This window comes from Zonotrichia leucophrys, unplaced genomic scaffold, assembly GCF_028769735.1.
Source record: "Zonotrichia leucophrys gambelii isolate GWCS_2022_RI unplaced genomic scaffold, RI_Zleu_2.0 Scaffold_144_113797, whole genome shotgun sequence".
Lineage (NCBI taxonomy): Eukaryota > Metazoa > Chordata > Aves > Passeriformes > Passerellidae > Zonotrichia > Zonotrichia leucophrys.
The window spans coordinates 36,238-56,904 of NW_026992349.1; the positions used below are offsets into that span (position 1 = coordinate 36,238).

General features: G+C 48.5%; 2 protein-coding genes across 2 annotated transcripts in view; both read right to left on the reverse strand.

Moving 5' to 3' along the window:
* The window catches only part of LOC135460988 (zinc finger protein 551-like), a 72,008-nt gene that overhangs the window by 20,137 nt on the left and 31,204 nt on the right, over nt 1-20,667 (reverse strand). The window lies entirely within an intron of this gene.
* Nucleotides 19,277-20,209, reverse strand: LOC135460990 (olfactory receptor 14J1-like). The gene has a single exon (XM_064737971.1). The coding sequence runs from the start codon at nt 20,207-20,209 to the stop codon at nt 19,277-19,279; it is 933 nt and encodes a 310-aa protein (XP_064594041.1).

The following is a 20,667-nucleotide window of genomic DNA, read 5'->3' on the forward strand; positions in this document are numbered from 1 at the left end:
AATTGTGAGTTGATGCGAGTTTAAGAATTTAAGCTCGATCAAAGAAAAAGAGGGGGGACTGTTATGAACAAAAATTCGGTTAATATTTTTTTTGTGAGAAAGAGTTACAGAGATGCAGCCAGATCTGTCTCTGCCAGGGTTCTTAGTGCTTTGTTATTGTAATCACGGGCCATTGAAGCTTATCTCCTCTTTTGTATTAGTAAAAGGCCTGGCTGGGTGGGGTGATGGCCCTTCCCCGAGGCTAAGTTATACCTTTCCCAGAACAGTGAGGAGAAGAGACCTAGAGGGAGGGGTTATGCAAAGTGACTCCACCATCAGTATGCTGCGGGGGACTACAGCTCCAAATGCACAGAGAAAACTCCAAAAACAACGAGCCAAATAAGAATTGAGAGACTAAAGTGGTGTCTGGACATGAGGAGCCGATTGCTGAGCCTGCAGAGATGCGGAGTCCCTCTCGCCCTGAGCAGAGAGTCGTCCCGACGCCAGGACCAAGCTGGACAAAATCACCAAAGGGCAAGATCTGAAGGGGACATCACGCCCTAGAGGCTCCCACGAGGACCGGATCCCCCGGCTCTGCCCCTAGCAGACAGAGCTGCGCATATCCTCCTCCTCTGAGTCGCCCTGGGAGACACGACGGGGACTGCAGCCCTGCCGAGCCACCCAATCCTGAGCTGATCACTTTTAATAAAGGCATTAAAAAGGAGAAGTCTCCTGGCCCTGTTTATTTCATCAATGGACCCCAAAGTGCCCCCCCCATTGATCCGGTATTGTAAAAAGATAAAAAAAGATGAGAAAAAGTCTACGAATATAACTAATTTTCAGGAACAGGTATTAAAAAAGAGCTAATAGAGCTTAATTATTTAATGAAGGGAATTGTGTTTCTTACAAACATTGAGCATTCATTTTTTCAGCTACTAAAACTGTATTGATTTTTTATATAAATAAAAAAAAAAGGTAATTAAAACTAATACTGTTCTTATAAATAAACATAAATATACTAAATATATAAATGAAAAATATTAACACTTAATAATGTTTTACAGAATAAAAATAAAATAATAAATCGCAGGAGAATTTTTGGATGTTTCGGGATCTCAGTCCCAGGGGGCGATGGTGAGGCTGGGCATGAGGAGCAGGTTGTCCAAACAGGCTCAGCCTGCAAGGGGTTCATTCTTCTCCATGCCCAGACCGCCTAAGGAGAAATTCACCATCAAGATCACTTAGGGAATGCTTCTGCCACCTCTTCAATGAACTGAAAAATAAAAAAATGCACCCTTGATTAAAAAACCATCATGAGGTGCATTTTAGAATCTCCCTCCTGAAGAAAACTCCAAACTGACTGCAATCACTGCACAAGCCCTGGAGACTCAAAGACAATGCAAGGGAGACAAAGAGCTCCTGAGGGCTTTCTGTATTTTTATCAGCCCCACGGTGGATTTGGGGCTGCGTCCAGGAACCTCAGGCAAAGAGAGAAGGATGAAGAAGCTGCTCAAGGAGTCAGCAGCAAAACTCCAAGTCCCTTGGAGCATGGCTGGGCCCAACTCAGGGCAGGGAGTGCCAAAGGCTGCCCAGGGCCTGCTGAGAGCAGATCCTTGAGGCCAGGATTGCAGGGAGCCCAAGGCTCTGAGCAGGGAACTGCAATGCTGAGCAAGGCCTGGGCTGGCTGGGGGAAGCAGAAAGGCCAAGCCCTGAGCCCAGCCTGGGCCAGCAGGGCCTGTCCCTCATGGCTGCCTCAGGGCTCTTGGTGGGCCAGGGGGATGTGAGGGGCAGCAAGGACAAATGGCATCAACCTGCAGCCCCTGCCAGCCTCCCCAGGGAGGCCAAGGGAGAACCAAAGTGCAGCCCCTGCCAGGAAAGTTCCTCCTGTGGGGCCTCCAGAGGTGCTGCCCGAGCCCAGGGCACAAAGGCCTGGGTGCCTGCGGCCCTGCCAGCCCTGCCCAGTCCTTGGCCATGTGTCCTGCAATCTGTGCCCCCTGTGCATGCTGCTCCTCTGCCCTGGCCGGCTGCACTCGCCCATCTCGCTGTGCCCCAGCATTTCTCACCCAGCGTTTCTGTGCCCTCCCTGGGCTCCCTGCACCCAGCGCTGCCGGCTCCTGGCACAAAGAGCCCGGCCATGGCCCAGCCTCACGCTGCCACACCTCCAGCACCAACATTCTTCCCTGCGAGGGACTTTGCTTTCTCCTCAGCTCCAGGCTGAATCTTCCAAGCTGCACTTTGGGGAGGTTTCCTGCAATTCCCACTCCTAAGGGAAACTGACTCCTGCTGGTCACAAACAGAGAAGGGCTGGGGGGAGATGTGGTGGTCAGAGGGTGGTCGGGGCACAGTGACCATGAAATTATTGAGTTTTAAAACATTCTGTGAAAGGAGGGGCATCAACAAAACGTCTACAACTGGCTGGATGGCCAGGACCAGAGAGTGATGGTGAATGCTGCTGCATCCAGCTGGCAGCCAGTCTCCAGTGATTGCCCTCAGGAGCCTGCACTGGGGCCAGTTCTGTTCAATATTTTTACTGACAACTGGATGAGGGTGTGTTTTGCGGAGAAAAGAAGAAACCTCACAACTTTATAAAAGTTGTAAAGCTCGGTATGTTTATTTACGACGCCGGACGCACACGGAGAAAATCCTCCTAAAAAGGCATGAGTACCCCTGAAAATTTCAGACCTCTTTTTATCCCCCTTCCAAATGCATATGCATACAGTTTCACAATAAGTTCATACATATTCATCCCGCATGACACTTAGCATCAGTTCTGCTTTATCAAAGGAATTTATAGGTCGGGGCAAATTGACCTCGTGGTCTTTTCTGTTTTTCTTTCTCTGTCTCCTTTCTGTCTCGGCATACGAGTTTTTCCTTCAGCTTTGGCCTCACAGACTTTTCACCGTTGTTAGGCACTTCACCTAATTCAGGATGGATCCCTACTCTGTCTCAGGTGTAGCATCTTTCATTAGTAAATCTGGGGCTGACGCCAAGCTGGGAGCACGTGTCCATCTGCTGGAAGGTAGGATGGCTCTGCGGAGAGACCTGGAACAGTTGGATGGATGGGCAGAGTCCAGTAAGATGAAGTTTAGTAAGTCCAAGTGCTGGGTCCAGCACTTTGGCCACAACAACCCCTGCAGCTCTGAGGGGTTGAGGACAGAGTGGCTGGACAGCAGCCAGGCAGAAAGGGACCGATGGACAGCAGGCAGGACAGGAGCCAGCAGTGTGCCCAGGTGGCCAAGAAGGCCAATGGCTCCTGGCCTGGATCAGGAATGGTGTGGCCAGCAGGAGCAGGGCAGGGATTCTTCTCCTGTGCTCAGCACTGCTTGGGCAGCACCTCAAGTTTGCAGTTCTGGGCCCTCAGTTTGGGAAGGACGTTGAGATGCTTGAGCGCGTCCGGAGAAGAGCAGCCAGGCTGGTGAGGGGCTTGGAACACAAGTCCTTGAGGAATGGCTGAGGGAGCTGGGGTTGCTTATCCTGGAGAAAAGAAGACTCAGAGGTGACCTTCTCACTCTCTACAACTTCCTGAAAGGTGGTTGTGGTGAGGTGTGGGTTGGTCTCTTTCTCCAGGTAGCAACTGACAGAACAAGAGGTCGTAGCCTCAAGTTGTGGCAAGGGAGATATAGGTTGGATATTAGGAAAAAATTTTTCACAGAAAGAGTGATAAACTACTGGAATGGTCTGGAATGACCCAAGGAGTTGATGGAATGGCCCGAGGAGTTGGTGGAATCACCATCACCGGATGTGTTTAAGAAAAGACTGGATGTGGCACTTGGTGCCATGGTTTAGTTGAGGTGTTAGGGTCCAAATTGGATTCAATGATCTTGAAGGTCTCTTCCAACCTTGTGTGATTCAGTGATTTTGTGTGTGTCAGACCCTGGGAACTCTCTACAAATCCATTTCCCACAGGGAAGTCTGTACCTGTCAAGTATCTCAGCCAATGGGGAAAGACAGAGGGTAATGTGGATGGGAAAACAGCATTGAAAAGGAGGCTATGTCTGTCGGGGCACCAGGGTAGCTGGAACCCACGTCTTAAGAGAGGAACTCACTTGCTGCGGCAAAAAGTCCAAATATGGACCACACTGGGCAAATCCAGACCAGCTTTATTTATTATTCTTATTATTAGCACATCAGACTCAGAACATTGTTAGATGTTAACAGCGTGCTAGCCTAATGGGAAATGCCCCCGAAGGTGGGGTAAAATGGAATGACATAAAATCATCTCAGTTTAGATTCAGCCAATCACACAAAAACAAGACATATTGACAAGCTTCCCATCTAACCTTATAAAACATACGTAATGGTAGTTAAAACAAAGACTATTTCATAAGAAACAAAGAACAGAGCTCTATTCACAGTAACCTTCTAAAGATATACATTAAATAAACTTGTTGCCATCCTAAAGCCAAATCTTCAAAGTCCTATTGTTATTTGTCACATCTACTGCTTGGGAAACTTTTCTGCTTGCTTGGGAAACTTTTCTGCTGTAACAGAACTTTGGGCCACATCCTGAGGCCTAAATACTCTTTTTTAACCATTTCCTAAAATCCCTCTGACTTTATGGATTCCCACATTTCCCCCTCTCTGTTGACCCAGAATCTTTCATTTTCTTGTTGCTTGCTACTTGCGTTTCATAGCTCTATTGCAAAATTTCTGCTTATTATCTGTTGGAGACCTATTTGCACTAAAGCATTGCTATATTACGGCACAGCAATTTAATGCTGTGATGGCCCCATCTTTGAAAGAGATATGAATCATGTTTGGTTATAGTTACAAGTCATTGTTCAAAAAACTCTGGCCGATTCCAAGGTCTTAATTCAAAACCTTCATTCATGTCTATACCTTCATCTACTGCTTTCATGAGATTTCGAACACTGTCTCTGCTTCTACCTCCTAAATCTCCTGCTTGTATGACAAAAACTTCTCGGACTGTTTTGTTCATCATTCGCCGAACACAACAAAGTATACAAGGTACCACTATACATATCAGTATTAGAACACCTAGTACCATAAAGACCTATCTTGCAAAGTTGCCTTAGCCAAGGTGCAAAACTCCGTTTTTGAAACAAATCATCCAACCAGGAACCTCCATCTTCTTTAATTTGTGCTGTCAAATCCTTCAGTTTTTGAATGCTTTTGTGAATGGATTCAGAATGGTCAGACAAATTCATACAACACAATCCTTCGAATTCCTCACAACCATGCCCTTGTGCCAGTAAAAGAAAATCAATGGCTGCTCTGTTTTGAAGAGTAGCATGTCTAATACTATCAACATTGGTCAACATATCACTGATTGCAGAGGATGTGGCATTAGCTTGTTTGCTCAGCCAACATCCAACTCTATCTAATTGTCTCAATGCCACTGCTGAAGCCAATTGGGGTAAAAATATACCTGCTGAAACCCTTCTGGCGGCATTCCAAGGCATAAAATCACTCTGACAGTTCTCATCATAATGAGGACCAGCTCTCGTTCTCCTTTGTTTCTTTTTCATCACTGCTTTGGCAGTGGGGGCAATTATGGTGAGCATACCAATGTTACAAGGGCCACCTTCAAGGTGAGCTGGAATGCCTTGCCAAGCCCTGTCTCCGCAAATGAACCAATACCCTTTCGGCAATTGCCGTGGATATTGACCCGTCTCCAGAAACACATCCCAACTGTTTGAAACATTACACCAGAACCTCAAATTTTTATATGCAAAATAATGAGGAGTAACACTAAACTTTGGGGGGTCACCTTTTCGCCAGGCACGAGTCATAAAAGTAAAACAAAAATCCATGGTCAAAGAACCAAGGATTTCCAATTCTTGAGGTTCAGATGCTGCCCTGAGAAGTTTTTTGGACCAAATGTTCCAATTGAAAGAGGGATTGTTTCCATTGTCAATTCCACCTGGCCTACCATTGGATTGTTTTTTGACCAAAGGCAACGCTTTCACTGGTACACCAACCAAACAGGTTGAAAAAGGCTTTTCTGGTTCCGAATTAGACAGACATGTAGTATCTGATCTGGCAGCCTTGGCTAAGGTCACCCAAACATTCATTTTCGGTTGATCCACAGGCAAATCTGCATGACAAAAAACAATTACAATCAAGCAAAACAAGTACACTATTTGAATTTGCCCCATCTCTTTCATGAACTAAGTCTTGGCAGAATTCTTTCTACAAAAAAGCAACAACCTAAACCTTTGCCAAAAATTAACTCTGTTAAACAAACATTCAGCATTCAATTAGCATACTCATAAATAACATTGACACAAAATCAGAGTTCATGGATTCCACCGATGCACAAAGAACGTCAGGCACAAGAGGCATCAGGCGAGACCCGGGATCCTTCGATTTGGTTCACGTCTGCGTACTTGCTTCCTCGGTTCTGGGCTGGACTGCACGTTCTGAAGTGCAATATGGTTTGACGTTTTTGGCAGGAACCCATTTAATTCCAGCACCTGTGCAGACAGAAGCATACCCTTTCCCCAAATTAGTAATCAAAATCCCCAATAATCAATCAAAGCTTTGTTCAGTCTCATCTGTGGGGTGACCTCCGTTCCCCCTCTCTGTTGATCTAATATGCGTTTTAGGGTTTGATGTGTTCTTTCAATAATTGCTTGGCTTGTGGGAGAGTGGGGAATACCAAAAATGTGTCGAACAACCCATTCTTTTAAAAATGTAGCAAATTTTTGAGATATGTATGCGGGACCGTTGTCAGTCTTCACTTCTTGGGGTACACCCAATGAAGCAAAAGCTTGCAGGAATGATGCCAGGCATGATTGCCGGTTTCACCTGTGTGAAGGGAAGCACCAGAGAACATGTCCACGGAAACATGAATGCCCTAATGTGAGAAACAAAACATGGATTAGTTCTATATTGCAAAGTTGTAAAAAGACAGGAAAGCCAACGATGTAAAGTCTCATTGCTAACATCCTTTAAAATTGAACCTTCTATTCATTAAATTAAATTAAAAGATTGAGGGAAAAGCTGAAAAACTCGAACCACAGTCAGAGTCCAGTGTCCAGAGTCCAGTGATGAGGTTGTCTTCTTTGAAGAGTTGATGGTCTTCTTTGAAGAGTTGATGTCTCAGCCATAGATCTTTGTTGTGTCCTTGGAGTTTAGTTGTAGAAATGTCAAGTCCAGCCTTTTGGATTTCAGTCCCAACACCAGCACAGGTTTGCTGCATCTCTGTCTGCGTTAAGGATGTGATGAGCAGATCTTCCAGTGTAGAATCTTGAATCCTGGAAAATTCTGTGAACTGAGGACAAAACTTGCACAACAAGACATTATCAGATCATATATATCATGACAATCATATCTTATGATAGGCAGAAAGTCACTCTGATTGGAATTTTTACACATGACAATCCTTTTGTGACATGACCAGCCCATTGGGAATATTCACCCATTGCCAGTGGGTACCACAATTTGTGTCTGAGCGCGGTGGAACGCGCTATTTTTGAAGTTTAATGACAGTGAGTTGCCATTGATGTCAAATAGTGAGTGACAGTATTTAGCAAGATGCCTTCCTTTTCGGCATCGAGGGCAAATAGAAATTTGATTTGCTGTTCCACGACAATCCTTTTTGAGGTGGCCTAGTTTACCACAAGCAAAACAGACAGGCTTTTTATTAGGATCTACCTGTACAGCATTAACAGAGTTTTCCCAACGTTTTTCTTGTTTTTCTAAAAGCTTTTCAATTTTATCCATTCGTTGTGTCAAATTGTGTTCCAGTGTAACTTTTTCCATTGTAACTCCCATAGTAGGTACTGTGAATTGGTTAAGATCAAAGTTGCCACATTTCTGCAATCAGCAGGAACTAAATCATAAGAGTTAAAAATATTTTTTCAACACACTATTAAAATAGGGAGAAGAAAATCCACTTTCTTTCAAAGCCTGTCGTAATTCCTTTATATCATGGTGATTGAGTCTTTCATATTTTGGATTTCTATCATTTCTTCCATATTTTACTGGTAAGGCAAGATATTGTTTCTTTAAATCCGAATCTTTTTCTAGTTTCTGATTAATGTATGACCAATCCGGTAATTTTAATGGAGAATCAAAATTGTCACTTTGATCAATGACAGTATGAACATTCCCTTTGCTTCTAACCAATACATTTTCTGATCCTGAGAACACGCCTCTAAATTTTTTTCAGAAACCTCCAAGCAACACGCCCTCCTTGGGACCCTGCCATGAAAGGCAGGGCTGGACTCCAACAAACAACACGGTTCCTCTGAAGCCTGGCCCAAAGGGGCCGAGACAGAGGCGTGTTCCCCTGTTCTGGGAACAGTGCCACATTTTAACCTTGAATTCGCTACTTTACCACATTTTCACATTGTCTCCCTGCCAAGAAAAACTCGGCTGAAGAATCCACAAATCCAGGTTTTAAACTTACATGCTTTTGTTTTAAAATACAAGAATTAGGATCACAAGAATGAGGGAAAAACTCAACCCGTGTTTTTTCAGGTTTTTGAGAGTTATCCATCCTTTCAAAGGACTCCACCCTTTGAATTAAAGCCAATTTTTCTTTCTCTGTACCTATGGATTGACAAATACCATAAAAAACAGGTTTTTGCTTAACTGAAAAAGAATTCCCAGAACCCCCAGGAACCAAAATTTCCCGAGTGGAAGAAACACCCTCAGTTTCCACTTCAGGCATATCACAATCTAATTCAGTTTTCAATGTCCCTGCACAACCAATCTTAGAAAATACATTCACTTTCTCCTTTACATTTTCAATACATTTTGTCCCTTCCCCCTTACAAGAGTCACGTATTTTTACATTAGCAGAACAACGCGAAGAAGAGTCCGAAAAAGTCCATTTATTCCCAGAGAGAGAGAAGGAAGATTTTCCTCAGCGGAGTTCAAATCAGCATTTGAAACAACATTTGTTACATTCTCCGAAACACATGCAGTCTCCGGTTTACTGGAATTTAAAGAGACAGAGCCAGAAGCTTTGTTTTCTGAGTCTGAGTTCACCTTAGAAGTTGGCATAATTGCTTTTAAGCTTTCATCTTTTTTAAGAGAGACTAAATTATATATTCTCCAGTTTATCTGATCCCAAAAATGAAAAGTAAAGGCAGACTATAAATTTAAAGATTGCGTGTTTGCAATCTTGCATCTTTGTATCTTGCGTGTTTGCTTTAACCCAGATAAGTAAGTTTTTAAACTCAGTTTTTGAGACTTCAGAAAGACATTTTTCTTGTAACATTGTCTTTTGATACAGTCTCTTGTAACATCCAACTTTTGATAACTTTGTTCCCATTTTTCGTTTTCTCATTACCCAAGCCTCTCCCGATAAAAGTTACTTACAAATTCCGCGGCTTCGGTGGGAGAGATGATACAGCATCCTCTTGATTAACATTTGAGTCTCCAGCGGCCGGAAATCCACGATTTTTCTTTTTTCTTCTAATCTACGTCCTCAAATGGAGCTTCCTCACACGGGGCACCAGTTGTCGGGGCACCAGGGTAGCTATAGATCCAATGGTGTCAGGAACCCACGTCTTAAGAGAAGAACCCACTTGCCGCGGCAAAAAGTCCAAATATGGACCACACTGGGCAAATCCAGACCAGCTTATTTTTATTATTAGCACATCAGCCTCAGAACATTGTTAGATGTTAACAGCATGCTGGCCTAATGGAAAATGCCCCCGAAAGGTGGGGTAAAACAGAATGACATAAAATCATCTCAGTTTAGATTTCAGCCAATCACACAAAAACAAGACATATTGACAAGCTTCCCATCTAACCTTATAAAACATACGTAATGGTAGTTAAAACAAAGACTATTTCATAAGAAACAAAGAACAGAGCTCTATTCACAGTAACCTTCTAAAGATATACATTAAATAAACTTGTTGCCATCCTAAAGCCAAATCTTCAAAGTCCTATTGTTATTTGTCACGTCTACTGCTTGGGAAACTTTTCTGCTTGCTTGGGAAACTTTTCTGCTGTAACAGAACTTTGGGCCACATCCTGAGGCCTAAATACTCTTTTCTAACCATTTCCTAAAACCCCTCTGACTTAATGGATTCCCACACTGGTGGTCACCTCTCATCTGCCCCTGAAACAGGGGCTCTGTTCCTTCATTCCTATGGAAAAGAACCAGCCTTCTTGTCCAGGGACCATGGACAAAATTAGAATTTGGCCTCCCAAATTCTGTATATCCAATGATTGCTCCCAGACAAAAGTTGTCAGGACAGACAGGTCTGGCTGGCCCTGTCCTCTGGTGATTTTCTTAGACTATGAGCTGAATGTTTTCATTTGGAAACACCTTGGAGAGGGCCCAGAGGTGTCCCAAGGAGGGGTTTGGAGGCCTTGGGCGCATGAGCACTGTATAGGCACAAAGGAGCTCTGTGCTCAGTGGGGTGGAGACTGAGGACAGTGGAGCAGAGCCATGAGAGTGTTTAAAGGGAGATTTCCGGGATGGTGAATCCTTTTGATATAGTGGAAAACAGCCAGAGAGAGAAAGAATTAATGCCAAGGGCAGCTGGGGAGACCCAGACTGGCACCAGGAGAAAGGAATTTCCCTCTCAGGGCAGGGCTGTGGTGCAGCACGTCCAAGCAGGAGCCTGGAGCAGCCCAAGGCTCTGTGTGGGCAGGTAGAGGCAGGCAGGAGGCAGAGCTGTCAGCAAAGGAAGGGCCCAGCCAGGTGGGGCAGTCAGGGGATGCCGACAGCCTGCAGGGACAGAGGCGCAGGGCAGGGACACCGTGGGACAGCCTGGGCTGCACAGGGCACAGGGATGTGCAGCAGCTGCAAGACAGCCCTGCCAGAGCCAACTTGGGCAGAACTTTGGCCATGGCTGCCGGGCCTGGGCCTGAGGCCACGAGGGGACAAGTGACCCTTGCAGGGCTGGGGCCTCATTTCCTCCTTGTCCCTGCTCAGCAGCCTGGCAGGGGCCGCCCCATGCTCCTGCCCTTGCCATTGCACATCCCCACATGCCAGTGCCCATCCCGGGAACCGCCCTGAGCAAGGAGAGAGGGACAGGATCTTCCTGGCCAGGGGCTGGGGCTCAGGCCTTGGCCCTTTGCATTCCTGAAACACATCCAGGTTTGCTCAGCACCAGAGACACCTTTGCCTTGTTTGTCCCCAGCTTCCATCACTGCCTCCAGTGTTTTGCTGTGACTGTGTGAGATCAGAGAGTGGGTTGTGACATCACTGAGTGGCTGTGTAACACCATAGAGCAGGCTGTGACATCATAGAACAGATTCTGACAGATTCCTCTCAGAATTTCCTTCTGAATGCTGCTGGAATACATGAGCTGGTAGCTGTGTGTATGTGCTTCTCTAAATATTTTTGTCTTTCTCTCTGTGTCTACTTGCATTTTTGTCCTCTTGCTAATTCTGATTAACTTAAAATTGAACAAGCTAAGAGTTTGTGAAGTTGATTTGGCCAAGTCCATGCTTTAAGAAGTGTTTTTCTTGATTGAATGTCATCTTTAAACATTTTGCTAAAGTTTCTCTGATTTTCTAAACTTGCCAATAAAGGCTGTTTGGTTGTTTTGAGCTCCTGAGAAACTCTCGTTGGTATTTCTCCTTTGCATCCAACTCAGAGTACAAACAATTTTAAATGTCTCCTTGAGAGAGTTGTTTGGGGGATGGCAGTCAGGGCTCGTGTGTCCTGCTTGGCACAGCCCAGGCAGGGCTTTCCCAGCCACATTCCACACTCCATTTCCCAGCTGGAGCCCCTGGTGCCTCTGAGTTGTGCTGCCCCAGCCCCAGGGACGCTCTCCTTGTCTGCCCATTCCCCCACGGTCTCTGGGCAGGGATGGCCTCAGTGGGGGCTGCTGACATCCTCAGCAACTTGGAGGCTGCTGCTGAATTTTCCTGCTCCAGAGGCTTGTTCAGCCTTCAGCTCTTCAGTGCAGGAATTCAGTGTCCCAGGGCTCATTAACATGCAGAACACCTTAACAAGCCATAACTCATGGAATAATTTGATTTCAGTTTCCAAATAATTTGTGGTTAATTAGACAGATTTCAGAAGTGTATTCAAAGTGAATACATGATATTTACAAAGACAGAAAATATTTTTTTAGGTCCTGTTTAGGTTTTTTTCCCTATTAATTCATTGAAATGTGCAGTCTCCAATTGACTCCTTAGCCAAAAGGAGTAGCTCCTTATACCCCTGGAATAGATATGAAAATCAAGACCCTTCATGGCTGACAATCAATCAGACTCTGTCCCTACTCCCACCCCACCATTTCCCCATCCAAGCTCTGGCACTCAGAGTTATGTCCTGTTTCCTTCATCCCTCCATGGCCAGGGACTTTCTGGGATAAGGGAGCTCTGCTCTGAGTATGGAGGGAGGCCCAAGTGCAGCCACTGGAGTGAGAACCACAACTCATCAGGTTTGTGTCCTTTGGGTATCAGGAACTGGTGAGACTCAGAGGCACAGAAAAGTTTGTCTTCATGGCCAACATAAAATATGCAAACATGATAAAATTTCATAAACATCAAAGCACTTCCCTCAGCTCCTTGAGACATCCTAGCAAGATCTGACATGTCCAACAACCACAAGGGTTTACCATACAGGAAGGATTTTAGACAAAGACATAAGAAGACGCAAGAGAAAACATAAAATAACAAAGATGCTGACAAAGGAGTTCTTTAAACTCCTGAAAGATTGGGCAACTACCTGAAACTCAAAGCATGAAGCCAGTTGAGGGAGGTGCATTGGAATGATCAGAGAACAGGTGCAAGAGGAAATCTGGGAGCAAAGAGAATAACTTAGATCCAGCTGCCCTAAATGAAGAGATGTCCTTAGACATGGCCATTTAAACAGGAGAGCTGGAAACACCTGAAGGAAAGGGGTCATTAAATATTAGACTAAACATTGACGGCAAAGGTAGAGAGGGGAAGACCAGCATTTCTTCCCCTGCCATCAGTAGAAGAATCCAGTAGATCCAGGAAACTTCCATTCTTGGTGGGAAAACTTTTCCAGGCAGACATCATTGTGTGCCCATGAACAGGCAGTGCCACTTTGTGCCCTGAGGTGCCACAGATTGGATCTCTCAGAGAGCACCTGAGGGAGAGCAGAGCACCTTGCAAGCTGCAGGTCCTTGAAAGCCCCACAGGGCTCTTGTCCCATCAACATCTGCTCTGCTCCAGTCTGAAACAGGGCCCAGCATGGTGTTGGGATCATCAGAGAGCTGAGGTGTGTGCTGGAATTCAATGCCCTCCCCATCCTGCAGCAGCCCTGCATTTCCCTCCTGTAGCCCTGGTCTCCAGCACAGCCATGGAGGCTCTTTGGGCTCTGCACTGTTCCTGCAGCCCCCAAGGGCAGCTGAGCTCTGCCTTTGGCACAGTCAGGCCTGGCCAGCGCAGGCCATGCTCAGCAATTGCTTGTGTGTGCCTGGCCTTGCTGTCAGCCCCAGCAGCGGCTGTGTGGCCCCTTTGTGGCTCTGTGCTGGCCAACCATGGTGGCCCAGCCCCTGTGCAGGTGCAGCCCAGGCCAGGAGCATTGCGGCTGGGAATGGCCCCTGTGCCGTGGTGCCCACAGCAGCCTTGGGGCTCTGTGCCCATGCCCTCCCTGCTGGGCAGCCTCTGCCAGCTCCTGCAGAGCCCGTGACACCTGTGGGGCTGCACAGACAGCCCTGCCCTGAGCTCTGCCATCCTCTGGGCCAGCAGAGAGGCAGCCAGGGCTGGCCATGGCTGGAAACAGGCCCTGAGCCCTGCCGGAGGATGGAGCTGGGCCACAGCCAAACTCAGCCACGGCCAAAGCTGGGCTCAGCAGCCAGGGCTGCCAAGGGCTGGGCACAGAAGCTGGCACTGACAAATGTCCTGGGCCCCCTCCCTGCTCTGTCCATGCCACCAAGGGCACAGAGCAGCCTTCTCTCTGGGCCACTTGCCTGTTTGCAATGCCTTGCACAGGTGCTGGGCCTGCCCCACAAAGCCTGGCCTGAGTCCTTGTGGTGGTTTGACCAGGAAGAAGTGGGAATTCTGGGATGCTGTGGTCAAACCAATGGTGCTCGGATTTTTATATTGGCAGCTGATGTGGCCAGTGGGGTTTGGACACACCTCCCAGAATACACAGGGGTTAAAAGCAGAGCTTTGGCCCTGGGAGGCTCTCTTGGGACTTCGAGGGAAGGAGGCTGGATCTCCCTTCCCCTGTCCAGCCGCTGCTGCTGGGTGGGGTAGGGGCAGCCATGTGGTAGGCCTGGGCCTGGACAGAGATGGGGGGTGAGGAGGCCCTTGAGGATGGAAGGGTGGAGGAGCCCCAAGAGACATCGGGCAGCCATCGCCCTCCCCAGGAGAGAGAGAGAGAGAAGAGCCGGCGACAACGAATGTGATAGCAGTCGGCCCAGGAGGAGAAAGGGGGGTAATGCAGCGAGGGAGGAGGTTCCCGGCCGGAGCAGTAGCGAGTGTGGGAGTGCCGGAGCTCTGGGACAGACAGAGACTGAAACTTTTAACCCTTTTTCTTACATGATTGGGACCTTGCAAAAATGCTGATCCTCCTCGGAATAAGAAGAGAGATAAGAGATGAGAGGAGACAAGGACCTGGCCCGAAGGATGTGGAGACGACTGACTGAGTGGGGAGAGATGATTGGAGTGGCCTTTTGGCTGGACTTTTCTTGTGTAGCCATAGACTCAGTTTTATTCCTGTGACACAGAGACTGCACTTAGGGGGAGGCAGTGCCTCAGAACCAGGAGGGTTCATCATGGGGACCCCTTGGCCCCAGGGGGTTGGAAAAATATGGGGGGCACAGATGTCCCTAAGCAGAGACTGTGTCTTTTTGGAGTGAGACAAGGCATCCTTAAAAGACAACCCTAAAAGCAGCTCTGGTCCATGCACAGTGGGGAGAGCACTGGGCATAGAAGGAAGATGTCACAAGTGGCAAAAGGACTTTCCGGGCGGTGCCAAGTGACATGGAAGCACACAAGGTTTCAGCGTGTTTCCAGGGGAAGACTATGGAACAAGAAGGACTCCTCTCCTCTTCATGAACTGAAGTTTGAGTATTCTAAAGGGTGGTGGCAGGCTGGGCAGTTGGTGATTTGGGAGAATGTATTGGATTGGGAAATTTTGGTGGCAGGGAGGAGGAAAGAGTTTTTTGTAAGGTTTTCAATTTTTTTTTCCCTTATAGTTTTTTCCTATTTTCTTGTAGTTTAGGTAATAAAGTTTTCTTTATGTTTAAGCTGGAGCTTGTTTTGCTTATTCCTGGTCACATCTCACAGCAGACACCAGGGAGAGAGTATTCTCATGGGGGCACTGAGTCTGTGCCAGGCCTAAACCATGACAGTCCTGCCCCTGCACGCTCAGCCAGGCTGAGATGGACACTGATGGTTTCTGGGCCAGGCTCTCAGAGCCCAGCCCAGCTCCCTGCAAGCTCTGTCAGCTGCCCTGAGCTCTGGGCAGCACCAAGGGCCTCTCTCCAGCCCAGCCCAGCCAGCTCTGGCCCCACAGCTCTGCTCAGGCCAGGCTGCTCAGGGCACTGGCCCACAGCCTCAGCCCCTGCCAAGGGCACAGCAGCAGCTGCAGCTGCCACAGGACTCAGCCCCAGCCATGGGGGAAGGTGCTTGGCCAAGGCCAAAGGAGGCTCCCTGGCTGCCCTGCTCCCCTCAGGCTGAGGTGCTGAGAGCTCTGCAGCCCCTGCTGCCATCCCATCTGCCCAGGGCAGCACAAGAGCCCTGGCCTTGGGGCCCTCAAGAGCTGATCCTGCTCCAGGCCCAGGGCCCATGCCAAAGCTGGGGCAGCCACAAAGCGGTGCCTATTTCTGTTCATTGCTGCTCTGATGGGGATGGATCCTCAGCCACTTGGAGGTTGCTGTTAAATTTTACTCCTCTAGAGGCCTCTTCTTTCTTGAGCTCTTCAGTTCAGGAATTTAGTGACAAAGGCTCATAAATATTTATGCCAAACTCTTGAAAAAGAAAAGCCCCTGGAATCATTTATGTTTTGAGTTCTTCTGTGGTTAATTAGAGAGATTTCAGATGTGTATTCGAAGTGAATATACTATGTTGAAAAAAATGCAGAGAGAACTGGTTTTTTCCTGTTTAGTGTTCATTTCCTGAATATAAAGTGGTATCAGCTATGTCCAGGTGGTATTGACCTCTAGCAGCTTCTAATGCAGTCTGAATAGATATGAAATTCAAGATTCTTCATTGCTTACAGTCAATAACACTTTGCCCTCACCCGCTCCCCACCATTTCCCTTATCCAACCCCTGGCACTCCTATGGATCAGGAATGGTGTGGCGGGGAGGACCAGGACAGTGATCTTCCCTCTGTTCTTGGCATTGGTTGGGCAGCACAATTTTAGGTCACAGGCTGCCCAGGGAGGTGGGTGAGTCACCAACCCTTTAAGTGTTTAAGGAAAGACTGGATGTGGCACTCACCTCCATGGTTTGGGTGACAAGGTGGTGTTGGGTCCCAAGTTGGACTCCAAGGTCTTTTCCAGCCTGGTGGATTCTCTGATGATTGTGACAGTGCAGGGCCCTGGGGAAGCAAGGGGCCATTGTGACACTGCAGGGCCTGGTGGCACTAAGTGGACCATGGTGACACTGTGTACGACATGGCAGCACAGAGCCAAGAAGCCATTGTGACACTGTGGAACCAAGAAGAGCAGTGCTGTGTAGTGTTTTTGAGGTGCTCAGGACGAGGTGAGAGATGAGAATCTGACTCCATGTTCTCAGAAAGCTGATTTATATTATATTATAATATATTACATTACATTATATTATATTATATTATATTATATTATATTATATTATATTAGGCTTTTCAAAAACTATACTATAGAAAAAGAAGAATACAGAAGGCTTAACAAGAATGATAATGAAAACTCACTACTGACTCCTCAGAGTCCAATACAGCTGATGGTGATTGGTCATTAAGTTAATTCACATGTTTGGATAAACAATCTCCAGACCAAATTCCAGAGAAGCAAAACACGGAGAAGCTGAAGCTTCTCATCTTCCCAGGAGAAGAAATCCTGGTGAAGGGAATTTTTAGAAAATATCACATTGACATTGCTACACTGCCGACCTCCTGGAACCAAGAGTCCATTGTGACAAAGCATGGCCTTGGAGGACCAAGAGACATAGTGACAATGCAGGGGCCCAAGGATCCAAGGGACTTTGTGACATAAAGGGTCCCATGGAACCAAAGGGACATTGTGACACGGGGAGGCTGCATGGAACCGTGGTGACACCAAGTTGGCTGGGAGTATGGATCTGCTGGAGGGTTGGAGGGCTCTGCACAGGGCCCTGGAAAGGCTGGGTGCAGGGCCCAAATCCAACAAGGTGAGGTTTAACAAGACCAAGTGCCGGGTCCTGCACTTTGGCCACAACAACCCCTGCAGCGTTACAGGCTGGGGAGAGAGTGGCTGGAGAGCAGCCAGGCAGAAATGGACCTGCAGGGACTGATGGACAGCAGGCTGGACATGAGCCAGCAGTGTGCCCAGCTGGCCAAGAAGGCCAATGGCTCCTGGCCTGGATCAGGAATGGTGTGGCCAGCAGGAGCAGGGCAGTGATTCTTCCCCTGCACTCAGCACTGCTTGGGCAGCACCTCAAGTGCTGTGTCGAGTTCTGGGCCCTCAGTATTGGAAGGACATGGAGGAGCCTGGAGCACGGCCAGAGAAGGGCAACAAGGCCAGGGAGGGGTCTGGAACACAAGAGCTGTGAGGAGCGGCTGAGAGAGCTGGGGTTGTTTATCCTCGAGAAGAGGAGGCTCAGGGGAGACAAGGCGGTGTCAGGGCAAAGTTTGGACTTGATGATGTCCATGGTCTGGTCCACCCTTGCTGATTCTGGGATTCTCTGAAATTGCCCTTGCAGCAATTGCAGGATGAGCCCTGGGCCTCCTCTTGAGAAGCTCCAGAAGCCCAGGTCCCTCAGCTTCTCCTGCCAGCCCCAAAGTACATCCTGTCAGTCCTGCAGAGCCTCTGCAGCTCCTCCTCACTGCCCAGGGACAAGGAGTCCCAGAGCCAGACACAGCAGCCCAGATGTGCCCACCTGGCCTGGGGTGCCTCTGGCAAGGGCACTGCAAGAGCGTGGAGACAATTCCTGCTGCACTTGTAGGATGATCCTGCTGCCCAAGAGGCATTGCCAACGGGCCAAGTCAGGAACTGCAAAGGGGAATTGGGCCAGAGAGAAAAGGGCAAACAAGGATGGGCTGTTTGCAGGAGAGGGAACAGGGGTGGACAATGGGAAGAAATGTGTACCAGGGAGGAGTTAACAAATCAAAGGTGAAGCCAAGGAAATGCTCAGGGCAGTTTGGGGGTGGCTGCCAGGCAGCCCTGGCTCTGAGCAGCAGCCTCTGCAGTGGGACAGGAAACTCCCAGCTGATGGGAACAAACTTTCTAGCTGACTGCAGAGGCCAGGACAAACCTAAGTGGTTTCCCTGGTGTTCCCCAGCCCTTGCTGGCCCCAGGGGCTGATGGCATTTGTGCTCCCTCAGGTTCATGTCCCCACACCAACAGCATGGGGGTGCTCCCCCTGCTGTGTGCAATGCAAACAGGGGCTGCTGAGCCAGTGCTGCCGTGTCTGTGCCTGCAAGGATGAGGCACCTGTGTGAGCTGGGGGAGAGGCCAGGGCTGCAGAGGGGGGATATTGTTGGCAGCTCCATCAGGACGCTCTGGGACATTGCTCTGGACTGTCCAGCGCACTGGGGATGGATCAGCCCCTGCTCTGTGCTCCTTCCAATCTCCATGGCCCTTGCAGAGCCCCAGCCATGCTGTTTGCCCCCAGCCTGCCCACGGCCAGCCTGGGGCTGCTCTGGGGCTTTTCTGTGCTGAGCATTGGCCTGGGCGTCTTCTTGAGAGAGCCTGGGCAAGGAGCCAAGGAGCCTGGAGCCCCCAGGCCCTGGGCTGAGGCGTCAGCGCTGCCCCAGCAGTGCCCATGGCCTGTCCCTGCTGCAGCCCTGGCACTGCCACCCCCAGGGCTGTGCCCGGCCCCGAGAGCACTCAGGCCCTGCAGCAACACCAGGGCCATCAGGGCAGCGGGGCAGGGCCACGGCAGCAGCACTAGCAACACCAAGTGCTGCTGCTGTTGGGCACAGCTGCTGGGCCAGCACTGATCTGCTCCCAGCTCTGCACACAGACATTGCTGCTGCAGCTCCAGGGAAGGCAACAAAAGGGCATCTCTGCAGAAGACTTTGCTGGGACGTCCTTTCCTTCCTTTAATGCCACCAGGGGACCAGCCCCTTATTGACAAAGCCTGTGGCCATGGGGAAGGTGGAGAGAAACAAAATCAGAAATGCTACAATGACATTTCTTTGTGGATAACATGAACAACAAAAACAGGGGACAAATGACCCCACAATGAAACCAAAAAGAAGTATCATAGATGATTTTTATTGGAAGTGATTTGAGGAAATTGGCCAGCAGTTTAATGTTCCTGAAAGCATCCAGTCATCAGTCTCCTCACTGCAGCCTTGAGCTCCTGGTTTCTCAGGCTGTAGATGAGAGGGTTCAGGGCTGGAGGCACCACTGAGTACAGAACTGTCACTGCCACATCCAGGGATGGGGAGGAGATGGAGGGGGGCTTCAGATAGGAAAACATTGCAGTGCTGAGGAACAGAGAGACCACAGCTAGGTGAGGGAGGCAGGTGGAAAAGGCTTTGTGCCGTCCCTGCTCAGAGGGGATCCTCAGCACAGCCCTGAAGATCTGCACATAGGAGAAAACAATGAACACAAAACAGCCAAATTCAAAACAGGCACACACTGCAAGAAGCCCCAGTTCCCTGAGATAGAACTTGGAGCAGGAGAGCTTGAGGATCTGAGGGATTTCACAGAAGAACTGGCCCAGAGTATTGCCATGGCACAGGGGCAGGGAAAATGTATTGGCTGTGTGCATCAGTGAATAGAGAAAGCCACTGGCCCAGGCAGCTGCTGCCATGTGGGCACAAGCTCTGCTGCCCAGGAGGGTCCCGTAGTGCAGGGGTTTGCAGATGGACACATAGCGGTCGTAGCACATGATGGTCAGGAAAAAATACTCTGTATTCGCGCAGAAAACAAAAAAAAAGAGCTGTGCAGCACATCCTTTGTAGGAGATGGTCCTGGTGTCCCAGAGGGAATTGTGCATGGCTTTGGGCACAGTGGTGCAGATGGAGCCCAGGTCAGTGAGGGCCAGGTTGAGCAGGAAGAAGAACATGGGTGTGTGCAGGTGGTGGCTGCAGGCTACGGCGCTGATGATGAGGCCGTTGCCCAGGAGGGCAGCCAGGGAGATGCCCAGCAAGAGGCAGAAGTGCAGGAGCTGCAGCTGCCGCGTGTCTGCCAATGCCAGCAGGAGGAAGTGCCTGATGGAGCTGCTGTTGGACATTTACTGCGGCTGGACTTGGGACCTGTTAATGGAGAAAAGGACAGTGAAGATTTAAAGGAGATAGCTGCAAGCAAAATCAAAGCCATTTCCCATATACCATCCTCTGTAACATACGTGGACATTCTTTTATGTTTAAGAGTTCTGAAGTTTCCTTTTTAACCTCCCCCATGTCTCTCCTGATATTCTTGGATATCAGAAACCCTCAGCATTTCTGCTGCCCTCTGGTAGAACAGAGTGAGCTCCCTGAGGCAAGAGGACGAGTGGAGACTGAGGGGAGATGGTCTGTCACTTCATTCTGTTTGGAATTTCTCTGGGCTTTGACTTTTCTCAAATGGAGGATGTTCACACTCCCATGTTTCTTTTAAAAACACCCAGGTATAGATGAGAGCAGATAGATCCCCCCCAGCCCAGCTCCACATTTGTATCCAAGGACTCATGTTGCTCATTTCACCAACCCA

Bases quoted from the DNA above. Each gene is read 5' to 3' on its own strand.
- LOC135460990 (XM_064737971.1), bottom strand. From the start codon at position 20,209: ATGTCCAACAGCAGCTCCATCAGGCACTTCCTCCTGCTGGCATTGGCA.